At 44.8% G+C, this 27833-nt stretch overlaps 1 protein-coding gene across 1 annotated transcript; it reads right to left on the reverse strand.

Moving 5' to 3' along the window:
* Positions 1-24202: 24202 nt before the first annotated feature.
* Positions 24203-27540, reverse strand: DUSP1 (dual specificity phosphatase 1). The gene is made up of 4 exons (XM_082213251.1): positions 26821-27540; positions 26354-26502; positions 25867-26086; positions 24203-25312 (listed from the first exon to the last, which is right to left on the reverse strand). Exons 1-4 carry the CDS (start codon positions 27188-27190, stop codon positions 24942-24944), a joined length of 1110 nt encoding a protein of 369 aa, XP_082069377.1. The 5' UTR covers positions 27191-27540; the 3' UTR covers positions 24203-24941.
* Positions 27541-27833: the final 293 nt, after the last annotated feature.

The raw sequence follows: 27833 nt of genomic DNA on the forward strand, positions 1-27833 counted from the left end.
GAGGCTAACTCTTGTGAAAATTCTGGGTTTTTTTCTATTTTGTACTCAGGAATTACTATGGTCTCTCATCAAATCTGAAACGCACATGTATGTAAAATTAGGTGCATGTCCTTTAGAATTCTGAAAAGTGGTTAGTGGGAAATATTGAGTCTCCCCTTCCAAGTATTTTAAAGATACCAGTGGCAAATTTTGTACTGCATCTCTACCCTTCACACTTGAAGTTTTGTTTCTAGGTTTCTATACCAAAATACTTAAAACTTTTATTTATTACATTTACATCCCACCTTTTTTCTAAGCAGCCCAGTGTGATGTAAAATAGTCCTCCCCTCTCCATTTTTTTTCTTACAACAAACCTGAGGAGTAAATTAGGCTGCAAAGCAGTGATTGTCTGAAGGTCACCCAGTGAGCTATATGGCTGAATGGGGATTTGAACCCATGGCTCCCAAATTCTAGTCTGACACTCTAACCACAACACGTACTGGCTACTTAGAGAGGAAGAGCACAGTTTGTATCACATAAAATGGTCACTGTGATCCATCTTTTCTTGCACAGAATCACTAAATACATGCAAATGATCCAAATACATACCAGAAATTTTGGTTTGCACAATTAAAGTGGGTTAAAGTGCTCTATCAACCTATCACAGCAAATCCACCTCTAAAAAGAAAAAAAGAAAAACGGACTTTTTGTGGTAAGGAAAGCAAAATGCAGTGAAAAGCACATCGTCTTATAACCTCCCCACCATCAGATCAGAATGTTCAGTAAAGGCTGGACATCATCTAACCACCATGTAAGTTCTGTGCAAATCATAATAAGTGCTCAATAAACAGGTCATCTGGAGGAACACAATGATTCAGGATCATCGTCATCTGTCAACCTGCTACATCCTACAGCTTGGCTTGCAGTTTCTCACTTTGTCCAGACGATGGCAGAACGAGACACATATATCCAACTTATTTACCGCTTGACTCTCCCCACCACCTCCACTGTATTTCTTATATGAAGTGCTGCTGTATGCAATGTCCAATGGACACTTCAAACACAGTTATTTCCACCACAGGTATCACATTTGTGCAAGAAATCCCCATGTGATATTTGGGGTGCCTGCCCATAGCCTGCATGCATTAGGAAGCAGAAACCAATCACAGTTTCCTGGTGTGTACCTGTGGTGGAGCAAACACATTTTGTTCATCACAGATGAGTGTTCACGTGGTCTATGTGTGGATTTTAACAGGAGTGAGCTCCCCATAGGAAGTGAGTGGGGTGGAGATAAATAAAAGGCCTTTGAAGCAGAAAAAGACCAACCCAGATGTGATTGTGCGCCTCCTTAGTAAAGGGAAAGGGGTCCATGACCATTAGGTTCAGTCGTGACCAACTCTGGGGTTGCAGCGCTCATCTCGCTTTAGTGACTGAGGGAGCCGGCGTACAGCTTCCGGGTCATGTGGCCAGCATAACTAAGCCGCTTCTGGTGAACCAGAGCAGCGCACGGAAATGCCACTTACCTTCCCGCCAGAGCGGTACCTATTTATCTACTTGCACTTTGACGTGCTTTCAAACTGCTAGGTTGACAGGAGCAGGGACTGCACAATGGGAGCTCACCCCATCACAGGGATTCAAACCGCCAACCTTCTGATTGGCAAGTCCCATACGCCTCCTTACTAGGGAGTAAAACCAATTATTCCAAATTGGAACTTGAATAGGAACCAGCTGCTGTACCAAGGCACTATAAAAGTGTAAGTCTTTATTGATGGGGCAAATCTGTAGCTACAGTAGGTTCACACATCAAGGTGGGTGGTGGGTGGAGAGTGCTGATTGGTCAAGAAAGTTAATGCTTTATTGGTCTGTAACACATTTTGCTGACTGAGGATATTTCCCACTGATGTCAGCTACATTCCCTTACACTGGGCTGTCCTTCAGAGTGCTTTGTGTTTTGTCCTTGGTTCATTTTTTTAGTTGGCTCATTATTTTGCCATTGTTTTAACTGTACTTACTGACATACATCTTTAACAAAGCAGAATAAAATGTAATGCTTGTTCTTTAAAGTATCAGACTATAAATCTTGTTATCTCTGCAGATCAGAAGAAGGGTAGTTCTGGCTTATTTAGCATCAGCCAGCCCCTGGTTCTCTTATCTGTGCCTCCTTCTACACCCATCAATTATTCTAGAGCAAGGAAGATGAACCTGCAGCCCATATGTTGTTGGGCTAAAACTTAAATCATTCCTGATCATTGGCTGTGCTGGCCAGCTGGGGTTGATGCAAATGTGACTCTAACAACATCTAGCGGGCCATAGGCTCTTCATCCCCATTCTAGATGGAAGAGCCTGGATGTGTGGGGCTATAGCATCAACCACCAGGAGGAACCAGGACTATCAACACGTCCATATTTCCTTAAACTATTGCACCTTGGTGTTGCATTTTAACTGTTGAATATTCTCTCTGTGTGTGAGAGAATCATTTGTTTCAGAAACAGAGAAGAACAGAAAAGAAGTTTAAAGAAGCAGCAGAAGGCTGAGATTATTTTTTCTTGTTAAGATGGTTAAATTAATCTGTTAAGATCTTGAGTAGGGTTTGTAAGTACTCATATTGTAGTAGCCTGGAAGGGGCTGAAACATGTTTTTGTTATTTGTAGTTATTGTCTTTAACGGTCATCCTCAAGACCAGAAGAGCTGAAGAGCTTTGTTTATAGTGACTGGTCCAACTTGGGAGTCAGTGTCTAGAATGGTGCTTCTGTAAAATTGAGAGGGGCTGTTGGATATTCTCTGTGTGAGAGAGAGAATCATTTGTTCCATAAGCAGGGAAGAACAGACAAGAGGTTTCAAGAAGCAGCAGAAGTCTGAGATAGTTTTGTCTATACAGTGGTACCTCTGGTTGCGAACGGGATCCGTTCTGGAGGCCCATTCGCAACATGAAAAGCCCGCAACCTGAAGCGCTGTATCTGCGCAGGTGCACGGCACGATTTGGTCTCGTGCGCATGTGTGAAGCACGATTTCGCACTTCTGTGCATGCGTGAGCAGTAAAACCCAGAAGTAACCCTTTCTGATACTTCTGGGTCACCGCAGGATGCAACCTGAAAAAACGTATAATGAAGCAAACGTAACATGAAGTATGACTGTACAAGGATATTTTCAGTGGGAACTGTTCTTTGGACATGCACAGTGTGACAGGAAGTACTGATAACACTTTGTGTAACTTGTTGTGAGTCTCTTGCTTGCACTTTGCAGTGAGAGAAGCAGAGAGAGCATCTTGGACTCTTGTCTAACTCTAAGCATGCCTTGACCATAGCAGTGGTGAATGTCTGTACAGTATATATTTGCTACTAATATGCTTTTATTCCTGTCAAGTAAACCTCTACACTTGACTGAATCTTTATGGCATCCATGAGTGTTTATTGCCTACTGTGTGTACCTTCAACCCCAAAGACGATTCCAAGGAAGGAGCTGCGTTGAGATGTAACTCTGCTGAGTATGGATACTGGCATACACGTGCAGCAAAAGTGATGCTGAGCTGGACCCAATCCTTCTAAATCACCCATCAGAGGTTAATGGATTGATTCAACAGGCTGAGATCCTACCTGTCCACAGACTGTCTCGCCAGATTGGTGCATGCTCAGGTTATCTCCCACTTGGACTATTGCAATGCTCTCTACATGGGGCTACCTTTGAAGGTGACTCAGAAACTACAGTGGTGCCTCGCAAGACGAAATAAATTCGTTCCGCGAGTTTTTTCATCTAGCGAATTTTTCATCTTGCGAAGCACGGTGTCGGAAAAGTTTTGGAAAAGCTTCAAAAATCACCAAAAACCTCAAAAAAGGCTACCACACCGCGTTCTATGAGTTGCACCTCGAAGTCAAGTCGCAACTGTATTAACGGTGTTAAGAAAAAGGAAACAAACTTGCAAGACGTTTTCGTCTTGCGAAGCAAGCCCATAGGGAAATTCGTCTTGCGAAGCAGCTCAAAAACCGCAAAACCCTTTCGTCTAGCGAGTTTTTCGTCTTGCGAGGCATTCGTCTTGCGGGGCACCACTGTACAACTAATCCAGAATACAGCAGTTAGACTGGTGATGTGGAGTGGCTGCCAGGACCATATAACACCAATCCTGAAAGACCTACATTGGCTCCCAGTATGTTTCCAAGCACAAATCAAAGTGTCGATGCTGAACTTTAAAGCCCTAAATGGCCTCAGCCCAGTGTCCTGAAGAAGCGTCTCCACCCCCATTGTTCAGCCCGGACGCTGAGGTCCAGCTTCGAAGGCCTTCTGTCAGTTCCCTCACTGCGAGAAATGAGATTACAGGGAACCAGACAGAAGGCCTTCTCAGTAGTGGCGCCTGCCCTCTGGAACGCCCTCCTATCAGAAGTAAAGGAAATAAACAACTATCTGACTTTTAGAAGACATCTGAAGGCAACTCTGTATCAGGAAATTTTTTATGTCTACTGTTTTACCATTTTTTATGTGCTGTAAGCCGCCCAGAGTGGCTGGGGAAACCCAGCTAGATGGGTGAGGTATAAATAATTTTTTATTATTATTATTATTATTATTATTATTATTAATTTCAGAAGCACTTGGATATTTTATTGGACTTACCCTCTTCTTAAGAAGGCTTTACAGCTGTTGTAGGCAAATTGTTAAAAAGGGGGGCTGGCCCATTAGACTCCACTGTCTTCTCTAAGATCATACAGCAGCATGGCAAAAGCCTTTTCAGCTAAACAGTGTTGCACCATGCATAGTCTCCAGCCCCTGACAAGAAGAAATGCAGTTGCCTCCTCTGCTCTCTGTTCCTTCATATGATAATTTGAATGGGAATCAAATGTGTTTGTTGCCAAATTTATTTCCTGGCACCCTGGAGGCACCTGCTTGTTATACCTAGCAGGGTGGGGCTCATTGTGTGGGTGACCCAAACTGAACCTAACTAGAACTAGCCTGTCCTGCAATTTTCATTGCACCCTGAAATTACGTAAGACACAGTGGATAATAGTTTAGGGCTTGGTGTAATCCACAAAGGTGTCCAGTGTCCAGCCACACTATGTGGTTATATAATAATGATAACATGAAGATATAGGACAAAAATCACTGACGTATTAGTCTGAGAAACGGATGCATCAAAGGAAGCACCAGGGACAGGATTAAGTGCAGGGAGTAAAACATATATCGATCCCTTCTGTCAACAGAGCTCAATGAACAGTATAGGATCCTTTTTTCAACTCAGCTCCACTGTCCAAGTTAAAACAGCAAACAGAGCTGAACAGATAAAGGCTTGGAACCATACATCATTATAAGACTAAGATACTTCCCTCCCAAGCGGAAGGAACACAGCCTGTAGCAGTTTTATCTCGTAACAGTCAAACTAAACCCATCCTGATGATTTAAACTGTTTCAGCTCAGGAAGCTCTGATCCAAGGATGTGACTTATTACAAATATGGAGACTGTAAATATGGGTCCAGCAACATTTGTAAATGGTTGGCATGACTCTAAATTTAAGGCTTAAAGCCACAGAATGCTCAGAATGAAATTTTGAACAGGGAGAGAACTAGGTTGCATACACATACATTTTTTTCTAGAATCAATAGACCACATTTTTTCCCCTACATATTCCACATTTTTTGACCCTGAAAAGTGCTCCTTTAGAAAATGGTTTCATTATGAAAATAAAAGTTAATTGTCCTCACAGTGCGTACATTTGAAAACAGACATAGGTTGCCCGAGCAATGAGAGTTGTATACATATCACAATTACCACTTCCTTCTTCATTCGTCCAGGTCATAGAATTGTAGAGTTGGAAGGTCTTGAGGGTCATCTAGTCCAACTTTCTGCAATGCAGGAATCTTTTGCCCAATGTGGAACTTGAACCCACAACCATGAAAATAAGAGTCTTGTGCTCTACCAACTGAGCTATCCCAGCATCATCTGCAGGGAGGAAAAGGTGTGAATAACCTGATCAAGTGGAAGGTTTTCAACTGTGAATCAAGTAATCACACCAATCCCTGTAGGTGGCAGGATCTAGAATCAATATAGATTGAAAGCAGCATGCTGAGGAGGAACATTAACAATTCCAGATTGAGAAAAACCTAGGTTTTTGAGCTACAAATGGGTTATTGTATAAAGCAGTCTTACATGCATTCCAAAATTTTCTGCATCCCCTTCTTTTAGAGCAGAGGTAGGGAACCAGCAGTCCCCTAGTTTTTTGTTGTACTCTAACTTCAGCCCCAGCATAGCCAACAGTTAAGGATGTTGGGATGTCCAGCAACATCTGAAGGGCCACAGATTCCCCACTCTTGCATTAGCAGAAGATAGCCTATGCAGACAGAAACTTTGAATACAGAAATATAAAGCCTATCTCATATACCAGTCTTGGCCAAGGGCCTGAACCAGCCCAGAAAGCAATTTTGGCAGCCCTCGTAAAACTCGCCAAATTATAACTAGGATGTGATTTTTTAAAAAAAACCTTTAAAATCCCTTCAGTTTGGCACTGAAGAAAAGGAGGATTGCTTTCAAATGATGTGACTTTGAGACTGAAAGAGAGAGAACCCAAACACAAATATTACATCTCTGCTGGGCTTTTGCATGTAAAGGCCCATGCTTGTCCAAGCACGTGTTGCTGTCTTGTGGAAGCTCAAACTGATATTTGATGCCAACTTTATTGCAGGGCCTGAACCTATGTGGGGATGTCAGGTTGTGTGGGAAAATATACACCTGCTCCCTGGACCACTTTCTAGAAAACACAGTAGCCCCTGCCCCCTGGCTTGGGCACCTCTATCCTATGCTGAATCTGGGTGGTAGCATAGGCATGTTTGTCAGATACAGCAAGGATGGTGCAAAGACTCCTTCATGTTTACCTTGCTCTGCTCATTCACAATAATCTGGATAGACAAGCAGAGCACCCCAGAGCCAGGATAAACAGCCACCGGCAACTGTGAATCTCCTTGTCAGAGCTGCCGTGCCATTGCCATGGGCAAGTTCCCAGTTCCCAGTTGCCCTTACCGAACCAGGAAGCCTGGGACATCTAGAAAAGCCAGTTCTTGCGCTGCCACAAAACCCTGCTGTGCCTACGCCGTTGCTATGTTTGGCGGTGACTAAGTGAGACCCACTTCTTGTTTCAAGCACTGACGTGTGCTGTGCAAATCTGGAAGTGGTTACATTAGGCCACAGCATTCCAGGGTTCCTCCTTGGGCCAATGAGCTGTGTGTGTGCCTCAATCTATTATTATATGAAGAGTTGCCTGCCTAGCAATACAACGATGAGCACAGCACTGGAAAGTACAGTAGCTTATTCAGGCTCAAAAGAGATTCTGATCTGGTGGAGTAACTAGTCTGGCTTTGTAGTTTCAGCCTCTTCTGAAACAGAGAAAGAGCCCCAAAATTTGTCCTATCTGGATCAGATCTATCTTCTTATTTTTTCTGTGTTTTCATCTAGACATGGAGTTCAGCCCAGCAGTTATTTAGGAGGAGATTGTGGAACAACAGACTGAGGATGTGGGAGCTCTACTTATTGGAAAAAGATGCACATTTCTCAGACACATATCACCATATGGGCTCAGAGCTGGCATTAGGCAATCCCAGCCATCACTATTTGTCTCTTTCCAGTTTATTTATTTCTCAACATAGGGCAGCAGTATTCAATGAAATAGTTGAGCTAGCACAACAGGATTCTCCCCTCTGGCTGTGTGTGCCGTGCACCATCCCCAAATCCTTTTCAGATGGTGGAGGAATTCCCAGAAAACATTTAAAGGGCACACAGTGGGGAGGAAGGGGAAACTCTTTCATCGCTCTAGGATTTCTACCTGGCTTTTGTCCACTTAAAATTAACCCACTAAATAGTAAAGAAAGATATCAAAGAAGTATGCAAAGCCCAATATATAGAAATAACAGTATAAATCTATTAGTACCCGCAGCATTATAATATTATAGCGCAGGTCAGAAGGATGGAATATGGGGTTCAGCTTCAGCAACCCAATTCAGAGGTTGGAGAAATCTGGGCAAACAAATAAGCCTTTATTTCTACCTTCTGGTACTTAGGAACACCATGCCTCTCTGTGTACATGGATATGATGCATTTAGAAAAACATTATCACCCTTCAGTCCTAAAAAAGGCCCCCAACTTATTTTACAGCACTTAAAATCTCATTATAATTAAAACTGGAGAACATTAAAAAGCCACAATTAAACTAGATAAAAGGATCCACAGTTGGCAAGAGTCAAATGTGCTAAAAGACTGGAGGAATAACAAGGTCTTAACAGTCTGGAAGCGGGTTTGTTTTTTATTGTTTGTTTTGTTTTGTTCGGCTACTCACCTCAGTCACCACCACTGTGGGTGGACCTGTATGGGCTGCTTGCCTAAGATCCCTAGCCTGGGACCAAAGAGACCGAGGTTCAAATCTCCACTCAGCCACAGAGCTCACTGACTAACCTGGGGCCAAATACGGTCTCACTAACCTCTGGTCTGTGAGCCTAATCAGACCCCGCACAGGTTCCATTTCAGCCCACAAGGCCGTTTCCTACAAACCACACCCATCTGCTCCACAACTGACACCATATGTGACATCAGATATGTAATAAAAAATATATGGGAGCTTTCCCCCCTCCTTTATCTTCCCCCACCCCCAGAGCATCTCTGAAAGGGAGCCATACAGGTTCCTTCGCCCACTTCTGTTTTACCCTCATGCAAGCATTATTGGGTCTGAAGTGTGTTTTTGCCAATGTTGCTATGATACTCGGGGCAAATAATTTTCACCACACTTTCAGTTTCTTTCCAACATACATGTGTTGCATTTCTCTAAAGAATCTAGGATTTGTTTTATGAATGACAGGCTTCATAGAGGATTTGCTGAATTAATAATTGGAAATTGGAATACAGAAAGGGGAGGTATGAGGAAGTCAGGGAAGTAAGTTACAAGAAAATAAGGGATTGAAATTATACTTGTTTTTGTTTCTTTCTTTGTTTGTATTATTGTCTTGTTTGTTATTATATAATTTGTGAAACTTCAATAAAAATCTTTTTTTTAAAAAAAGAAAGAAAGACAGGCTTCAGTTAGCTTACCCTTGTGCAAACGCGCTCCTGTTAGTTTTTAAGATCTTCCACAATTCAGAGTGTGGATGTGGAATGAAATGAATGGGAAGCCTCTGCCCGCTGTCTCTTTCACTGTGGCCTTGGAAATGACAGCATATATATTGTTTGTTTAAAAGATAACTGTGGTGAAGTGACTTGCCTGAAGCTATTGAGTGAGTCAGTGGCAGAGTCTGGAAAATGTAGTGGCTGATTGACTGAAGCAGGTTCAGTGGGGCTTGTGTGATGAATTGATTATGCCATTGGTCTACATCAACCATGTAGTCAAGTAATTCATATGGGTCAAAGGGTACAAGCTGAACTATATCCTTAATTCACAAGTCTGTGTTTTCGTTAATTCAGAGATGGAGGGTTGTAGCTCAGTGTATGCTGTGCAGGAAAAAGATCCCAGTTGTCTCAGGGTAGGGCTGGGAAAACATATGTCTGAAACTCTGAAGAGCCACTGCCAGTCAGAGACTACAATATTGAGCTAGGTGGACCAATTATCTGATTTGGTATAAGGCAGTTTCCTAGGTTCTCATCTACCTCAGTATAGGGAGGAAGAGGAAAACATGGGGTTCTTCACTGTTCTTACTCCAGCCAAGTGCTTTGTTTGCTCATGTGCTCAGAAACGCCATTCCTGCACCGCTGGTGCCGAAGCTCCCTGGAAAAATACAACAAGTGCATGAGATCACCAGACTGCTGCAGTCGGGAGGGGTTTGTTTTTGCCATCCCATGTGAAAAGAAATATAGATCTGGAGCTCTGCTGCGGGAAGGGGCTTCAGTAATAGCCCGAACTCCCTGTGGGACTCTCCTGGAGACTGGCTCAAATGATGAGAAGGGGGGGCAATGTGCCAGATCTTCATTCAGTTATGAGTGGAATGTCTGCAGCTCCTTTCAGGAACACTGTGTTCCTTCCTGTGATACTAACGTCACCACCTCCAAGCAAGAAGGCCAAGCAGGAAAGCTCAAGCCGCATTTCAGGTTCCCACCCTCCTTTACCCTTGATCTGAGTGGGTCGTGTTTTTTTGACCTGATATAAACAATCCCTCCTTTCATAAGCAGGAGGTAAGGGAAATGAATGGAACAATGGTAGCTGGTTGGCCAGTGTAGGCCGATTATTGACTAAAGAGATTTAGTTTCCTAACCTTGCAGCATTATATAATGGTTCCCACAGATGGAAACACTGAAATCCTTACGTATGCATCCTACTGACCCTTCTGAGTCTACTGTGGTGGTGCACCCCTGGGGTAAACACCCTTCAACTTAGTGGCAGTCATGCTTTCCTACAGATGCTTCCAGTCAGAGTCCATCTGCATGATGCAACAAAGCATCCTATGATACCTTAAAGACTAATACATCGATTATCACATAAGCTTTCATGGGCTAGACTTTAGTCACTAGAGTCCATGAAAGCTTATGCCACAGAACAAGAGGTAAGAAACCTATGGCCCTCCAGATGTAGCTGAGGACCATCTCCCATCATCCCTCTGACCACTGACTATGCTGGCTGGGGATGAAGGAGGTGGGAATACAATAACATCTGGAGGACTACACGCTTCCCACAGAGGGCAAGGTGCTACAAAACATCTTTGTTGCTTCTGCTGCAACAGACTAATGCAGCCACCCCTCCGGATATTTCTTCCGCATGAGGACGAAGTAATCCTATGTCATCATTCCTTCTCTCCACACACACATTTCAACCCCTCCACGGGCAGCTGCTTTCCTAGCGTGGCTTTCTTCCCTGGACATGTTCCTGCCGCGTGGAGAGCCCCTGCTAGCGATCTACCACTCTGGGCGAAGAGCACAGCTGCGGCTTTTTATAGAGAATGAGTGAGCCCTAGACATGAGGAAAGCAAAGGGCCCCCTGTGTCCCAGACCCTGCTTGAACTCTGCGTGAGTGGTTCACACAGTTGGAGAAGGGGACAAAAATACCACTGCTTCTACCAGGCAACAGGGCAAGCAACAGAGCGCAGCTGTAAACAAACCATGGCCTCCTCATTCCTGACAAGTGACTGTACACTTGGCAGTGGTCCTTCTTCTGAATGTGGAGCAGAGAGGCGTCCAGGTTGCTGTTTTTTGCCCAGAGATCCATGTTAGTCCTCCTTTCATTGTCTCCGAACTTAGTTTCCCCCCCCTTAGATTGCTGCTTTGAACAAACCATCCTCTGACCCAGCTCCACAAAAGTATTAAAAAACATCAAATTTAAAAATATACACTCCTCTATATAGATACGAGAACAATTGGAGAGGTCCCTTTGTGTGCAAATCTCTTTGGCTGGTTAGCAGAGCCATAAAAAGCGTATGGAGTGTGGGGAGAGAATGGAATGGAAGAGGTTCCACCCAGCTTGCAGTGTGTGGGTTCCATAGAACTTGTACTATAATTCTCATGGGGGGTGAATGCTAACACGACAAAGTGAGAAGTCTATTGCAGTGGGCATTTCTGGAGAGTTAAGAAAGGTTAAGTCTGATCATCCCATACAGGAGTCTCTTAGTGGGGGAGCGTTAACTGTGCATAGATGTGACTGCAAAATTTAGACTGATGTTTGGTGAAAGGTCACAGGAGGTTTTGTGTTGCTGGTAGCAGCCGGCACTTAGCAGTTCTAAGCGTGCAAATACATATTGGGAATTTCTGTCCCAACAGAGGCAAGTAAATCACTTTTAGCAATGGCAGGTCTGCAGGACTGACAGCTCCAATAGTGGGCAAGGGTATATTTTAAGTGTTTATTGCAAAAGGAGCCTTTGGTGGGGGTGGCTTTTGGCAGTTTCTCTTAGCACTATAGCCTTAGAACATGAGAATGTGCACCTATAAAAACTCTCAACTCTGTCCTGCATTTAAAGGTGCAAGAGCCATAATTTTGTGTTGAATTTACATTTGTAGACCCAAGAAAAGCATGGAGGTAATGGAGGGCCAAGAGTAGATGCGAAAGCTGTGGACTTTGATGTATTAGTAGTTCTAAGTGGAGGATACTCTATATATACAGGTGTACCATGTATACCAGCCTATATACATTTTATAATATTGGGTAGAAATGACACTTTGAGTTCACAAATCTCCAAGTAGCTTTGTAAGCAACACCTTAAAAAGAAATTGCACCTATTTGGACACCGTTTCTGCCCTTACAGAGACAATGGAACTGCAGTGTCAGTGCAGCCCAGATGATACAACTACGACCATCTGCTGATCAGTATTGTCAGGGATGCTTTTTGCAAAGGAACAATCAAGAGCTCCTTTTAAGCTTCCAATTCTATACCTATTCCATTCCTGATGCCACATATGATGTCAGATGTGGAGGAGGTGGGTGTGGTTTGTGTGAAACTGCCTTGTAGGTTAAAATGGGACCTGTGCTATGCCTAATTAATCCCACAGGCCTGCTATAATGAGTACTTTAAATCTTAACAAAGGTTACACTTGATGACCCTCAGGGCTCCTTCTAACTCTACAATTGTATGATTCTATATAACAATTAATAAAACTCAACAGCACAAGACCATAATGCTACATGGTGCCAGATTAATCCTTCTTCTAAACCTCCTCATCCATTAATTTCTTAGGTGATTAGGATTAGGTTGGAAAATAAGTATTTTGTATCCAGCAAGAGCTAACTAATGCCCGTCATTACTAAATGAACCCCTGATAATTCTTCCAATGGAAAAATTCTCGCAGTTTCACAAGACCTAATTCTTTCCCAAACACATGTAAGAATGCGACGTAAATCGTCTATCAATCATTCTTTAGAAATATCAAATATTTCCACTGCACAGATACTTCCTCGTTTTCATTTTTTTTTAAGGTATTTCAGGGATACGTTGAATTTAAAACAAGGGTGCCATCCCCCCAAATATTTTAAATTACAAATCATTCTTTGAAGTGCCCGACCAATTTGAATTGTGCTGCATTGTTTCCCTTCATTAATTGTTTAATAGTGGGATCCTGTTCTTGAGTTATGAGGACAGGATTGCTACTAAATCCTCTTGCACCAGTGGAATACAACAGCACCCTGGTACGGTGGCAGCTCTGGCCCTACTATTAGGCAAAGCGAGGCAGCAGCCTCAGGCAGCAGGTGCTGGGAGTGGCAGCAGCTCCCTATTTCTCCCGATTCCCCTAAGCTGGCCAGCTTCTGCTGCCTAAGGGCCAACCAAGCCTATTGCCCTCAAGGGGTGGTGGACAGTGTCCCATTGCCAGGAAGATTCAGCTGCCAGCCTGGTGGGGTTCTGTGTGTGGAATTTTTGGAGGCGGCATCTTGCCATTTGTCCTACATGTATTGGGCAGCTCCGCATGGCCATTTCGCACTGGTGTAGCAATACTGCTGCGCGGGCATTATAATTACGTGCCACCACAATACCCACACGGCGCTTATGGTGCAAGAGGCAAAAATGAAGTGAATGTGGTGGGCTGCAAGCAGGTCTTGTTTGCAATCCTGTGCTTGCTCAGAAGTCAGTCTTTCACCACCACCCCCATGTCAGTATAATGTTAGAGTTGGTGATCCCAAGAGTCCCTGTTCCTGCCACCCCTTCTCCTTGCCACCACTGCCTGTTCACCTGCCCTGTCTGAGGGAGAAGCCAGACACTCACATGAAGCTGCATACTTAGGTTTATTTTTTCTTAACTACAGGCATTGCGTTCTTTATCAGGAAGGCAGCACTTGGGAAGGGGAGGCTTATCTCTCCCTCCCCAGCATGATCAGAATGAACACACATCCCCTGTGCCTACAGCAGCCAGTGTTTGTGTGTGTGCGATTCTGATCACACTGGGGAGGAAAGAAATAAGTCTCCACTTCCCATGAGCTGCCTTCCCAATAAGGATTTTGTGCCTGTAATTAAGTAGGGGGGAGAAATTGATATGTTTCTGCATGCTGCATATCTAGCAAACATCTGGTTAGGTCCTAGGTGAACGAAGAGACAGGAGTGAGGAGGGGAAAGCAGCAGCCTCTGCTTCTCTCACCCCCATCCCTCCGGGCAGCCCTGTGGATTGAGCCCAGAAGAAAAGGGGGAAGTGGATGGGTAGTGGTGACACTGCCAGGAAGCAGGGAGGCCCTACCGAGAACTTGCCCAAAGGCCCCCTAAAAGCACAGACTATCTTGTCTCCCCTAGCAGCAAGTGAATCTATGAACATGGATTTCGGGAGTTCCACTCATGCAGCATTAATGGGATCTAGGCCAGGCATAGGCAAACTTGGCCCTCCAGATGTTTTGGGACTACAACTCCCAAGATCCCTAGCTAACAGGACCAGTAGTCAGGGATGATGGGAACTGTAGTCCCAAAACATCTGGAGGGCCGAGTTTGCCCAGGCCTGATCTAGGCTATGTGGAGACCTGTGGAATGGAAAATCACCCACACAGCAGCACTCTTTTTCAAGTATTTACTCAAGAAAAAATTATAGTCTGCTTTGCATATAAAAAATGCTTTATTATCGCTAAACTGCAGTCATAAGCACTATTAATATAATAACTTCCAGTGAAATTTCCTCTCAGGAGCTTGTTGTTCATCTGACTCATGCTCACTTTCCAACCTACTGTACGTTGGGTGCATACAGATAGATACCATCATCCCTTCTCGGCTAAGCTCAAGGGAAAATAGTTCTGTTTCTTTGCAGCAGATCCTGGCTATGCACTGTGATGGTGGGATGGAACCAGTGATGTCAGGCCATATTTTCTTCCCCAGTGTGGTTTTTCAGCTACTTTAAAAATGCTTTTTTTAAAGTTAAAACATGTGTATTTAATGCATTAAATGTACTTTCAGCACTTTACTTTTTTAAAAAAAGTAGACTCTATGCTCAAAGCATGGCAAGAGGGACAAGGTTCAGTCCAATGAACCTGCATTTGAATCTAACTAGCATGGCTTTCGCATTCGTAATGCAACAGAAGCAGGCTCTTTCTGCTGGGGAAAATTACTCTGCAACCCCAAATTTTCAGTATGCCTGGTCTGGATGCACCCTTAGATTCTGTGGTGGCAAGTGACCTCAAAAATAATGCTGAAGCTTTTGTCCAGCCTGGTAATTTACAAGTTTTTAACAGGAGGCCTTTTTAGTCAAACGACTCTCCATGTTAAAAATGGGAGGGTAAAATCCCTGATGATGCGTGCAGCTGTACCATCTCAGATATCAGTAAATGTATGGCTCAGGAGGCTCCGCAGGGTACAAACTGGTAAAGTGGTATCTTTGATTAGACCAGCTTCTATTTTTAGAGGAACATCTGAATACAAACGCTAACACAACATTTCCTCACTTGTAAGCATTCTCCTAACTCAGGAGTGGGGAACCTGTGGCCCTCCAAATGTTGTTAAACTCCATCTCCCATCATCCCTGACCATAAACCATGCTGCTTAGGGATGGTGGGAGTTAGAATCCAACACCTTCTGAAGGCCCACCGATTCCCTGGCCCTGATCTCAAGGAAGCAGAGGGCATAAACTATTTCAAGTATGAGCCAATTCCCTAAACACCCATTAGGACCCCACCCACCCCTGTTATTGTGCCTCTTCTCCAGCCTTATCTTGCTGCGGTGCTTTTCCTCTCTAGACTGCTTGAAACAAAAAAGCTTTGCCTTTTGCATGAAAACATTTCCACAGCCTCCAGGAAGATCATTTCATACCAGGAATAGAGCAAACTGTAATTGGGATACAGCCCGGACCAACTTAAAATAGCTCAGTGTGTAACCCACAGTGCCATGTATCCGCTCTGATGTCTCTAACAGATGGATGGAACAGTCCCCCAATGAGTGGGTCCATCACACACACAATGCCATAAATGACCAGAATGCTCCCTGTTGCTCCAATTGGCCAATAGTGCATGGACAAAGAGGTAGAGATCTTTTACTGTTGCCAGCTAACCACCTATTTCCCTTTCCCTTAAACGTCCCTGCCCTTCCTTATTCACGCCACCACCCTCCACACAAAAAAGGCTCACGTTGCATTTTACATTCCAAGAGCTTATGGAATGCATTAGTCCCGGATGAAAGTACAACAAACTCAGATGTATAATCCTGACGTCAACCATCCCTGGAGTTTGGAAGAGAAGCTATAAACAGAGGAATGAAAGGAAGTTATAAAGACCATCTGCTTTGGCTTCCATGGACACATATTAGACACACACAGGCACAAAAGGTGATGGAAGAGACCGGATTTATTTCTTTGCTGAGGTGGCCAGTGGTCTCCGGAAAGGCGTAGAAAATGCTTGGAAGCAATGCAGAAAAGCTATTCCCACCTCCAGACTTTGCTCCTCCCTTCCTAGGGTGCTTCCAGAGGAGTGTTTGTTATGGGATTGGAGCTCCTCAAGCATACAAGGTTTTATTTTCTTTTATTGCAGTGTCCAAATGATGCAGTCGGCATCAAAATATCAGCTTGTATCCCCGCTTGCCGCCCCATTGAATCTAGATTTCTCTTTTCCAGTCAAAATCTGAGAAAGTTAAAATAAATAAAAATGTGTTCCATTACCGTTCTGTGATATCTCAATGACCTATTTGCAAATTTAGCCCTGACAGGAAGCACCTCTAGTCCCTTGCTAATTGGTAAGATGGTGCATAAACTATTGTATGAACATCGTCACTATCTGCTTCCCATCTGTTTTCTAGGGAAGAACTATGAGTCATAGATCTCAGGATTCAGAGAACTGCATTTGTATGCTGGAGATTTGCAGAAGCTTACTGCAGAGAACAATTTCAGCTTGTCTGTAATATTTCAGAGATTCTTTTCCCAGGCAGTAGCTATCTGCATCTTCACTACTGGACCTCTGCTACTGGTAGATTGGTATTTCTGGAAGTAAGGAAGCCAGTCATATTCTCTCTCTCTCTCTCTCTCTCTCTCACACACACACACACACGCTCAACAGTTGGGAAAATCATCCAAGCCCTTTGAATTCTGATTGGCTCAAAGCTCACTACCCATTATGCCCAAACTATAGGAATGGATAGATAATATAGCACCTGCACCATTTTCATCAGTACATGCATCATCACATCAATAGCTTCTGTACATGCATCACATCCAGTGCTTTTTTTCTGGGGGTACTCAGGGGTACGTAGTATCAGCACACCCCCCCAAAAAAAAAGTTTAAACTGTGGCACTTGCTGTAACAACTTCATGTGATTACCGGCAGCTTTTCTTCCAAAAAGGAAAAATAAAAAGCACTGATCACATCAAATCTGTTAAACTGTCATCAGTTGCTAGAAGAACCAAGGGTCTGCTTTAGTATAATGCATTACTAAATCCAGGTCCCAGCTTTCTGGGCTCATAGGCACATTTGGCATTTTGAATAAGTTTAATGGGAACCACCACAAAATGGCTGCCACTAGGGCAGGGGCTATCACAAAATGGCTGCTGTGGCCTGTTCTGTTTCCATGGAGGGGCCCACTGGGCACAGCAGGCTGATTGTCAGAGCCCCATGGGATGCTTCTAGTAAGCAACTTGTTCCAACATGGTTTGGTAGTAAATTGAGGCATTTTGAACTTCTGCCCCAGGCTCTGTCTCCTTCTGAAGAACTAAAGAGCCAAACCTCTAGCGTGAATATTGACACCTCTCTCTCAGCCCAGCTTACCAGGAAGCAGCAGCATCATTTTCTTTTCTTTTTCTTTTTTACTGAGTGGCTGGGCACAAAGTGAAGGGAAGTGCCAGTCAAGACTTCAGCTGCCCACCACCTACATTTCCCCCAAACACTCCTGGGCCTCAAGTTGGCCCAAAGGTACTGTGGGCAAATGAAAATGACAGGTGGCTGGAGTCTTGGCTGATACTTGAGAGTGCCATGAGCCCAGCCATCTGGTGAAAAATATTATTGGAAAAGCCTCAGAATGGGCAGGGAATGGAGAGCTTCTCAGGCAACACAGGAGGCCTCTGTGGGTACTGCAGTGCCCATGGATGCCACACTAAAGATTGCCTGATCCAGTCAACAGAGGCTTAAATTAGCCTTAAAAGTGTGTGCACTCTGTTGGGATATGGTTAGTACCCATGATTACAAGTTCTAGCAGCCTTTCAAGAGGGGAAGCCCAGCACTTTAGTTCCCTCTTTGCCAGGAAATAGACACAAGCCTAAAGGCTTGAGACGTCATCAGGGAAGTCCCATTAGGAAGTCAGTTGGCTATTCATTTAATTTCTTATGGGAATTCCTATCAACGCCATTCTTCAAACAAATTTCCAGGGTGCTTAGTCTTTGTATGGACATGTAAAGCTGCCTTATCTCGCATCTGGGTGCTTTCTAACAGGGAATTAATATTGCAAACAGGTCAGTCAGATATCTCATATGAGATCTTGGCAACAGGTTTGTTTTTCTTTTTTTAATAAAACAGCTGAAGTAATGAGATTGAGAACTCAGAAGGGGAAAGGCAAACAGGGCCAGATCCAGAAGAATTTCCACCAGATGAGCCTGCAGGGGCCAGTTCTCCTCAGGTGACACTGTGGTGACACTGCCATCCTTGCACTCAAAGGACTCCACTGCAGAAGCCCCAGTGAGACCAGAGGCTCTCCCATTCCCTTGCTGCAGGAGTCTCTGACTGAAAAAGTGACATTCAGTACAGGCAGAGCTAACATTTGGGATGCTGCTGCTACCCCATAGGGCTTCGTCTCAGTTTGTTTCCTGCCAAAGCAGCACTAGAGCTCTGCCTTCCCTGTAGTGCAGCCTGAACCACGCTGCACCACAAAGCAAGACAGATGCCAGTGACAGCGTGAGGATGGTGCAAACAAATCCTTGCAAACATGAGCCGCACTGACCTCACCATAAATGCTCTTCTGGAAGCATACTCAGCCCACTGATCCACTTAACCCTGTCTACGCTTACCGACGCTGGTTCTCTAGGCCTGGCAGAGGGCTTTCCCATGATCTGTACTTGATCCTTTTAACTGTGGAGATGCCGGGGACTGAAACTGGGACCTTCTTCTGCATTTTCCTTTACCAATGAACTCTGGCCCCTTAGGCTAAGGAGCAATGTTGAACAAAATGCACAAGTGCTGGCATAGGTCACATTTTAGCAGTGAGTGTGCTTAAAATTGGCTCTGGCCTTTTGCAAACTTAGTACTGATCATTTGCCCACTGGTATCACATCCAACAAAGAGACGATGGAGTCCGTTTCATTCCAGAATGACTGGCTTAGCTTGAGCTGTGCTTAATGACTCCCAGACTCAGGTAAACACTGATGAGGCTTGCTTGTCCCCTTGCCCTGTGGCCCTGTGGCCAAAGCAATAACAGCTACTAACTAAATGAGCCCATCTTGCCAACAATTCAACTGTGGATGCAATGTTGTTTTCCGGCAATTACCTGCAGTGTAAGGTAACCTTAGCCACTTTACTGGGTGGATTCCAAGGGATGATTTGTACGTTGCAGCTCCTGACGTAACATGCACACGCAGAGTTCTCTTAAAAAATGCAGTGTGCTAAAGAAAAGCATTGCCTCACTTATTTACACAGTTGGGAGTCCTGTATGAATCCTGTGTGTGCTATATATTGGTGTCTATTTGTGTCCTGTAACTCCTGCGTAATAATAATAATGTGTTCTTTATCATGTGTTTGTGTGTATTTGTGGGTGCTTCAACCGTTGCTTGCTAATTTACGCTAGAATTGCACTTTTCTAGCTCCTCCTCCTATCTATGACGCCAGCACTTCTTGCTAAGTGAGCATATATTTGTAGCCTTCCACGGCAACCAGCTAATCCTGAAGCAAGTTCCTGCCAAAGCTAAAGGAGCCTCTTTTTTCTTTTTCTTTTACCATTTCATGACAAACTGTTCTATCAGCTACAGGAAGTGATGTTACTGCCTTCCTCACAAAAGGGAAACTCCTAGCGGTTACCATGGAGATATAGGCAACTCTGCAATTACAGACTTATATAATCTTAAAGTTACAACACACACCGGTATACACAGGCTTTTGTGTTTCATTCACTAAGAACACTCACTCTGGGAGGTTGTTGAGCCCCCTGATCAAAAAGAGTGTTAAAGAGCAGGCTGGATAGCAATGCAGTGAAGTAAAACAGGGTGTTCTAATACCGAAGTAATAGCAAGCTTGTGTGTGTGTGTGTGTGTGTGTGTGTACACACACATGCACATATATACAAACTGGTATCCATTTGCCTGGATCTATGCACTGTATACCGTTTCTAAGAGATACATAATCTAGAGCCAGGATGGGGTGAGGGGAAGAACTTTGCTCAAAATAACCTTGGCTTCTTCCTCTATAATAAATCACAAATGACTGTGAACTTTGTAAAAATTACAGCTTGGCCTTCTGCCTTCAGAGCACAAGCTGCAACTAGCTGGGATGGGTTTGTTCAAGAACATTAAACTGCTTGCCCCTGTTCAGGTGCCTGCTTAGATTGTAAAGTTGATCGGCTGCCAGGTAATGAGTCCTTATTTGTCTGTAAAGTACATAAAACAAATGCTTGCTGCTCATAGGGAAACGAAATTCCATTGGAAATTCAAATAAACAGGTGGAATTTCTCCCCCTTCCTTTTTCTTTTCTTTTCTTTTTCTTTTTAAAAATCAGACTGATGGGCTCACTTGCCAAAGGCTGTATTTTTCCACTAAGTGAGTTCGGTTTAAAGCTGAAATCTCATTGCACTGCCCGCACCACAGGCCGAAAGAGTGGTTACATAAGAAACATGGAAGGAGGGGAAAGGGTGGAGGAGCGAAAGGAACAATACCGTAAAGCCTAACATGGCCGCCTCTTTTTCCTTATTTATACAACAATTTTCAAAACAAGTTTTTCAAAGGGGTTTCTATTAAAAGACACGTATGATAAAACACAATTTTTAAAAATCACATAAAGGCTGCAGTTCCAACCCCTCTTACCTGGGAGTGAACCCCATTGAAATCAGCAGGATTTGCCTTCTCAGCAGCTGTGGTTAGAGAATTGAGCTTTAAAAAGTGTGACAATGTAACAACTTCATGGTGAGTACCGGCACCTAATTTATAGAAAAAAGCACTGCACAGCACATTAAAAACCAGAAAAATACAATAGAAACGGTCTAGTCAGCCATAAAAATGTGTTCCAAGATAACATTGTTTTCAAGTGCTGTTCAAAAATGGGAAGGGAGCTTGTCAGGCTTTCATAAAGCAAGAATTCCAGAACTGTGGCACCACCAGTGAGAAGACCCTGCGGCGACTGTCCACCAATCAGAACAAGCCAGAGAACAGGGCCTTCAATGCAAATCTTAAATCTGAGGGTTTAGAAAAGGTAAGTTGTAAATTTTATATTAAAATCTTTATGCACGTGTTGAATGCTAAGGGTCTCTCTTTATTCTGCTGCTCCTTGGCTGTTTTGTAGCAGAGGATAATCAATAATGAAGCAAATCAGAATACTGCATATGGAAAGCTTTACATACAAAGCTTCCTAATGTGCAACATAATCTTCCAAGAAATGAAATTTATTCAGAGAACTGTTAGCAACACATCACAATGAGATGTCTGGGTGATATGCATGGTGAGCAGGCTGACAGCAGCTAAGTAAAGATTTAGCCAGTGGTCATACACCACCTTGATTTAGTGATTACGAGCTGTCAGATGAAGTCATTGGAACATAAACTCCTCCTGGCTGCACCTGTGCAAGCATGTCTCCAAATGACCTGCAAGGCAGAGGAAAGCAGAATTTGAGCCATAGGGCTAAAATGGGTGCCCATGCTTCTTTCTGTCTTTTATAGCACAGCACTAAAGAGGGAGGAAAAGGTGGGTCTCACATGACAGACCTTGTCAAAGGCCTAGGAGGGATAGCATGCAAGAGATAATTTCATCCAGAGACTACGGGGCTAGCCTTGAATTTAAAAGTGGATGGGAACAAATCCCAGATTGGCTATATGTCTCAAGAAAACTAGTTTTACTCCCATTTTACAGACGGATAACTGAAGTTAAGCAATCAAGACTATAAAATACTCAGCATAAGAGGATTCTTTGGGTGAAGAATTATTCCAGAAAAGGACATGTTGGCTACAATCCTGCACACTGTTCTACATACCAAGTTCCTAAGGAAAGTGTTTTCTGTTGTCTGCCCACTGGCATTAGGAAGATCCCAAACCCATTCCTTCAATCCAGCAGGGCCAGCTCAAGAAATTTTGCTGCCTGAGGTGGAGGACAAGATGATGCTCTTCCCCCAGGTGCATGCAGAAGCCAATTGGATTGGTAGTTGAAGCTTACTCCAATAGTGGTGAAAGGTACTTGAGGGCAGCAGACCACATGGCACTCACAGCTCTGTCTCCACCCCACCCCTCAGCATCTGCTGCCTGAGGCAGCTGCCTTCCTCTTTCTCATCATAGAGCTGGCCCTAGATCCCAGTATGAGTCCACATTGTATTATCCTGTATGCACTGGTCACTCAATGACATTGCTTTGCATTGAAAGGGTAGGCATGCGGATCGTTAAATCTCGGCTATAGAGCTTCTTTGGTGCCCTTAAGATAATTCACAGTCACTTATAATCTCACCTGTGAAATGGGAGCAACAATGCTAACTTGCCTTATGAACATTTCACATGGAGATGGGAGATTTTGGAGAGGAAAGAACAGACCAGATAGACCAGGTACTGGGAACTTCTGGTCCTCCAGGTGTTGTTGAACTGCCCGTGCGTGCTGGGGATGATGGGAGGCGTAGTTCCACAACATCTGGAGGGCCAAAGGTTCCCCAAATCTGAGACAATGCCTTCCCCACATGCCCATATTGCTCCTTCCACACACATTCCTCCCTGCCCCACCATGTAAGCAGACTCTACACTCCCGGAAGAGAGGCAAGATGCTAATGGTATTGCTAAGGACACTGTTAACTGCAACTGTTTGCAGTTAACAGTGCCCTTAGGGGCAAATATCTGTGGGGATGCCAATTTAAACAGAGTATCAGCACGGATCCCTGATCCTGGCCAAATAAAAGAAACCGGTTTAAGCATTTTTTATTTTATTTTAAAAAGTATGTTTAATTAGGAGTAGTTTGGCCCACGTTTCCATGGCCCAGCATGCATGTTGGCTTCCCCTTTTCTTTCCTTAGAACTAGTTTGAGAGAAAATGAAGCTCAATGCAAAACCCTCTAACACAGCCTTAGGCAATGCAACCCAACTTTAAGCATCACTCACAATGGAAACTGCATAGATCTTTGGGACTTACTGCTTAAACTTGATCACTGGCAAGTTTAGTCACCCTTAATGACCAAGAAAGTAGCTAATGACAAACCTATCCTAACATACTCAAGATAAAGCCGGGGGTGGGGGGGAGATGGGGGGATGGGACAAAACAGCTTTGGACCCTTTTCCCTATACATGGCATTGCTATTTGCTCAGAGTTCACTAACATTTATGATGCCCTCATAGATGTGCCTGGATGCCTTCTTACTGTGCTCTAGGCTCGAACCCAAAGTTGTCCCGAGGCAGCAGCAACACCCAAGGCTACCCACTCTCTGCCCCCTTCCCAACTTTCATCATTTTTAGATTAGTTAGTAACATAGATCATGTCTAATGGTGGTGGGTTTTATGTTTTTGATCATCAATATTGGGATGCGGGTGGTGCTGTGGGTTAAACCACAGAGCCTAGGGCTTTCTGATCAGGTCGGTGGTTTGAATCCCCGCGGCGGGGTGAGCTCCTGTTGTTCAGTCCCTGCTCCTGCCAACCTAGCAGTTCGAAAGCACGTCAAAGTGCAAGTAGATAAATAGGTACCGCTCCGGCGGGAAGGTAAACGGTGTTTCTGTGCACTGCTCTGGTTCGCCAGAAGTGGCTTAGTCATGCTGGCCACATGACCTAGAAGCTGTGCGCCGGCTCCCTCAGCCAATAAAGCGAGATGAGCGCCACAACCTGAGTCATCCGCGAGTGGACCTAATGGTCAGGGGTCCCTTTACCTATCATCAGTATACCCACTTTCCTCCTCTGCCAATTAATAGCTGATCCAGATAGTAAAGAATGCTAATAATCTGTTTTGGGGTTCACATTTTTCCCCCTGCTCTAATAGCTTGGGTGTGTATGTTTCTCTTGACTGCAATAGCCATTTGTACAGCACAAGAGGGTAGATCCTACATGTGGTGCTTACTGGAGTTTGGCAAATGACTTTCTATTGGGGCTTGGATTCTTCTACAGCAACATTAGGGACCCTGCAATAAGTCCTATGGAACACAGGGCTAGTACAAAGGAGGAGATGTCTGCTTTCTGGACTTCACATACTTACCATTGCATTTTTTCAGCATATTATGAAAAGGGAGTGGGGGAAGGATCTATAAAAGAATTAATATTTTCTTCAATAGAAATGTCATAATTTATTTGGTTTGTATAAAAAGGCACAATCATAACAAAACCCATGTTCTTCTTTTGATAAGAAGAAATATATTATTTCACATCATAAATAAATCAGCAAAACATGTAACTGTTGGCAACCCAAAAACACAAACACTCCTTTGTGCTTTCAATGTCAGTGCTTCGGAATACAGTTCTTAAGATCTATTTACAGGATTACAGTACCCAAAAAATACTGAGGTATTTTGTTTGTTTCTTTCAAAAAAGAAAATGAAACTTCAGACTTGAAAGGCAGAACGCACACAAAGCAATTACACTGTAAAAAATAAATAAATATCTGGACATCCTTGTACAAGGGGACAGTTCGACTGCAGCCTAGCACACTCAGGAATGAGAACACTTTCAGATTTGCTACTGAAACAGACTGACAAACAGAAAAACTGTAAAAGAGGAATTATTTCAGGAGTAGAAAGCAAATGTCCTGCATGCTTTTTCTCCTTTGTAGGCAGCATCCAAACATTGGTCAAAAATGCATCTCAGCAAGATCTAGCAGAAAGAACCTGGCTTTCTGGAGTCAAGAGATGCTGCTCTGAGCTGGTGGATCTTGTATTGCTCTGTAACTGCAATGAGAGGAGTCCGGCGCAAGCTAACAGACCTGCCCTCAAAGTTATTGCACTTTTCAGGTAACAGCAAAGGGCATCAAGTCTTTGTGTACAGGGCCCACCTGCACCTGCTTTTCAGCAGCTCGGAGAGGTTGTGATAGGGCTCTGAAGGTAGCTTAGTGCGCTGGAAGCAGAGTGGACAGGGATGGAGACGGGGAAGTTAAAGACTGTTGTAGTGGATGTTCCTCTGTCCAGTGCAGACATTGCCGGGCTCCCAGCCTCTGCCGAGCAATTTGGAGCAAGGACCTGGGACTCAAATTGCAGCAGTTGCCCCATGAAGCTGAAGTTGGGGGAGATGATGCTTCTCCTCTGCTTCACAAACTCAAAAGCTTCATCCAGTTTGACTCGGTTGGTCCTCATAAGGTAAGCAAGGCAGATGGTCGCTGAGCGGGAGATGCCAGCCTGACAGTGAACAAATACTCGCCCACCATCGTTTTTAACAGAGTCTGAAGGAGCAAGCAAAACATCAACATTAGCAAGAGTTTTCCTGTAAAGCTTCAAAGCTGCTTTTCATTCTCTGTGCTTGAGGGGCCATCTTGCCTAACCAGCTACAGCAATACGCTACACAGCTGGGAATGGAGCTGGATGCACAAATGAAGGTGTGCAAATAAACCAATATGGATGTTCTGTTTCAACTTGATTATAATCACCTACTCCAAATGTGGCCACTAAATCTTGCTAGAAAATTCTATCAGCATGAGACTGGTTCAGATTACCAGCTGATCCCTCCAACACCCATGCTAGTGGATCCAATGACTCTTTATAAAGTCTAGTATGCTTTTTTGGGATTTCACAATGCTATCTTCTAAAAGAAACCCAAGCACCATCGTAGCTACAGATTTATTTCAGCTGGTGCTATTTTGATCGCTAAGGAAATACCCTGCATCTCAAATTTAAATGATGCTGGAAGTGTCTGCTAAGGTGCTGGCACCCAAGGGATACTATAAACTCAATATGTAGGGAGTGGGGGGGGGGAGGGAGAGAGAGAGGACTCATTTACCTATGAAGTCAATTGCTTCGTTAAACCAGCAGCTGATGTCAGCTTTGTGGTTGTCCTCCACAGGGATGCTTTTGTACTGATAGTGTCCCTCAAAATGGTTTGGACAATTGGCAGAAACGTTGATCAAGGCTGTGATCCCCAAAGCATCCAACATATCTTTCCTGGAAGCATGATAGGCGCTGCCTAGATACAGGAAAGGTAGGATCTCCACTGGACCACCCTAAAATAAAGGAGACAAAGAAACACAGTCTGTTAATCCCACAGCAAAAATAGGCTCCCTCTGCACTTTGATATGGTTGTTGTGTTATAATGAAACATTTGTTTTGCCTTGAATGCCTTGTGTTTCCAAAAGGAATATTTGTATACACACATTTGTGTCTTTCCATTCCAGGCATTTTTTTAAAAAAAGTCCAACTGGTAATTCAAATAAAATAAAATAATTTTAAAAGCAAGTCTAATTTTGATTCATGGATGCTTCCCAACTGACCTGATCATAGAGAGGAGTCCCACAGGAGCTGCAGTTTGAATCGGCGCTGCCAGGCACATTGTTTGCGCTGAGCGGCAGAGTCAGCCCCTTGGGAGCAGATGGTTTGGTGCACAACTCAGGGCAGGCAGAGGAGAAGGCATCGTATCCTCCTAGAAGAAAATAAAGAAGAAAAGAGGTTAATATTGTCCGAAGAACAAACTCTAAGCAGCTGGGTGTGGGGTAGGAAGGTAAAACTCCATTGACAGTCCAGTGGCCACTCCTATAAGCCCCTCTGCTAAACCAATACAACTGCCCTAGGCTATTTGTCAATATCCGTTATTCTTACTACGTATTGCTCTTAATTCCGTTTACCGGGTGGGCCTTTGGCTTACGGACTTTTGAAGCCCAGGGGAGGTGGATTGGCAGGGCAGAGGGCGCCGTGGGGAAGGCGACCTTCCTCTCCCTCTCTCTGCAGCCTTTGAACTCACCCCTGAGGAAGCAGACGCGGGTGTCCCTGGCTTCCCGGCAGAGGGTGTTGAGGGCCAGCAGGAGGGTGCTGTCCCTCTTGGGCGCCTCCAGGTCGGCGCTGCGCTCGTCGAGGAGCACGACGGCGTGGTAGAGCCCCTTCTGCAGCCGGGCGCGCGCCTCCTCGTTGGGCAGGATGTGCTCGAGGCCCATGGCCCCCTTGGCTCTCCGCCGGACGATGGTGCTCAGGCGGACGTTGCAGGAGCCGCCGATGTGCGAGGAGTTGAAGGAGAAGAAGGAGCGGCAGTCCAGCACCAGGCACTGCACGCAGCGGTCCTGGAGGAGCTCGCGGAGCGTCTCGCAGTCCAGGGCGCACACTTGCATGTTGACCATCGCTCGGGGCAGGGCAGGCAGCGCGGTGGGCGAAAGGGCGCTGGGCAGCCGCTTTTGTCTCCGTTCCCCGGGCGCCTCTTTGTTTAGTCCCGCCGAGCTCGTCTCGAACCGAGGCAGCGCTTCTGGCCAAACAAAAGCTGCCTCTCTTGTTCCTTGTTGGCGGGGGTCCGTAACTCCCACCCCGGTTCCAAAAAGTAAAAACGCCTGGATCGTCGAACGTGGAGATGGCAAAGACGACAGAGCCGCTAGCTTGGGCTTTGCTCTTTCTCTTGTGTTGGCAGCCTCCGTTGCGGGGCAGCTGCTGCGCGTTGCTTGTCTGTTGCAGTTTCTTTGCTGGACGAGCGGCGCAGCCTCGCCTTATATAGCGCCAGCCGCGGTTTGCTGCTTCGGCTTTTTTTGTGAATGGGCCCCGGTCACATGACCCGCGGTGCCTGGGAAGACGTCACTTCGGCGGGGAGCCAGACAGACACTCCCATCCCGCGAGCGCTCGCGTCATCGAACAGCCCGAACGGCAAAGTCACTTTGAATGTCCGCATGCCCAGAGCCCTCCCCGCTCCTGCAGGAAGGCGACTGATGCAACGCCGCGCGCGCTGCCGCCTCGCTCCTCCCGGGCTCCTGCCAGCCGGAGCCTGGTCTTCAGCAG

This window comes from Podarcis vaucheri, assembly GCF_965113315.1.
Source record: "Podarcis vaucheri genome assembly, chromosome: 2".
In the NCBI taxonomy this organism is placed as follows: domain Eukaryota; kingdom Metazoa; phylum Chordata; class Lepidosauria; order Squamata; family Lacertidae; genus Podarcis; species Podarcis vaucheri.

Bases quoted from the DNA above. Each gene is read 5' to 3' on its own strand.
- DUSP1 (XM_082213251.1), bottom strand. From the start codon at position 27,190: ATGGTCAACATGCAAGTGTGCGCCCTGGACTGCGAGACGCTCCGCGAG. The intron at 26,503-26,820 runs GTGAGTTCAAAG...ATTTTCTTCTAG, and splicing joins CCGCGTCTGCTTCCTCAGGG to GAGGATACGATGCCTTCTCC. The intron at 26,087-26,353 runs GTCAGTTGGGAA...CCTTTATTTTAG, and splicing joins GGACTCCTCTCTATGATCAG to GGTGGTCCAGTGGAGATCCT.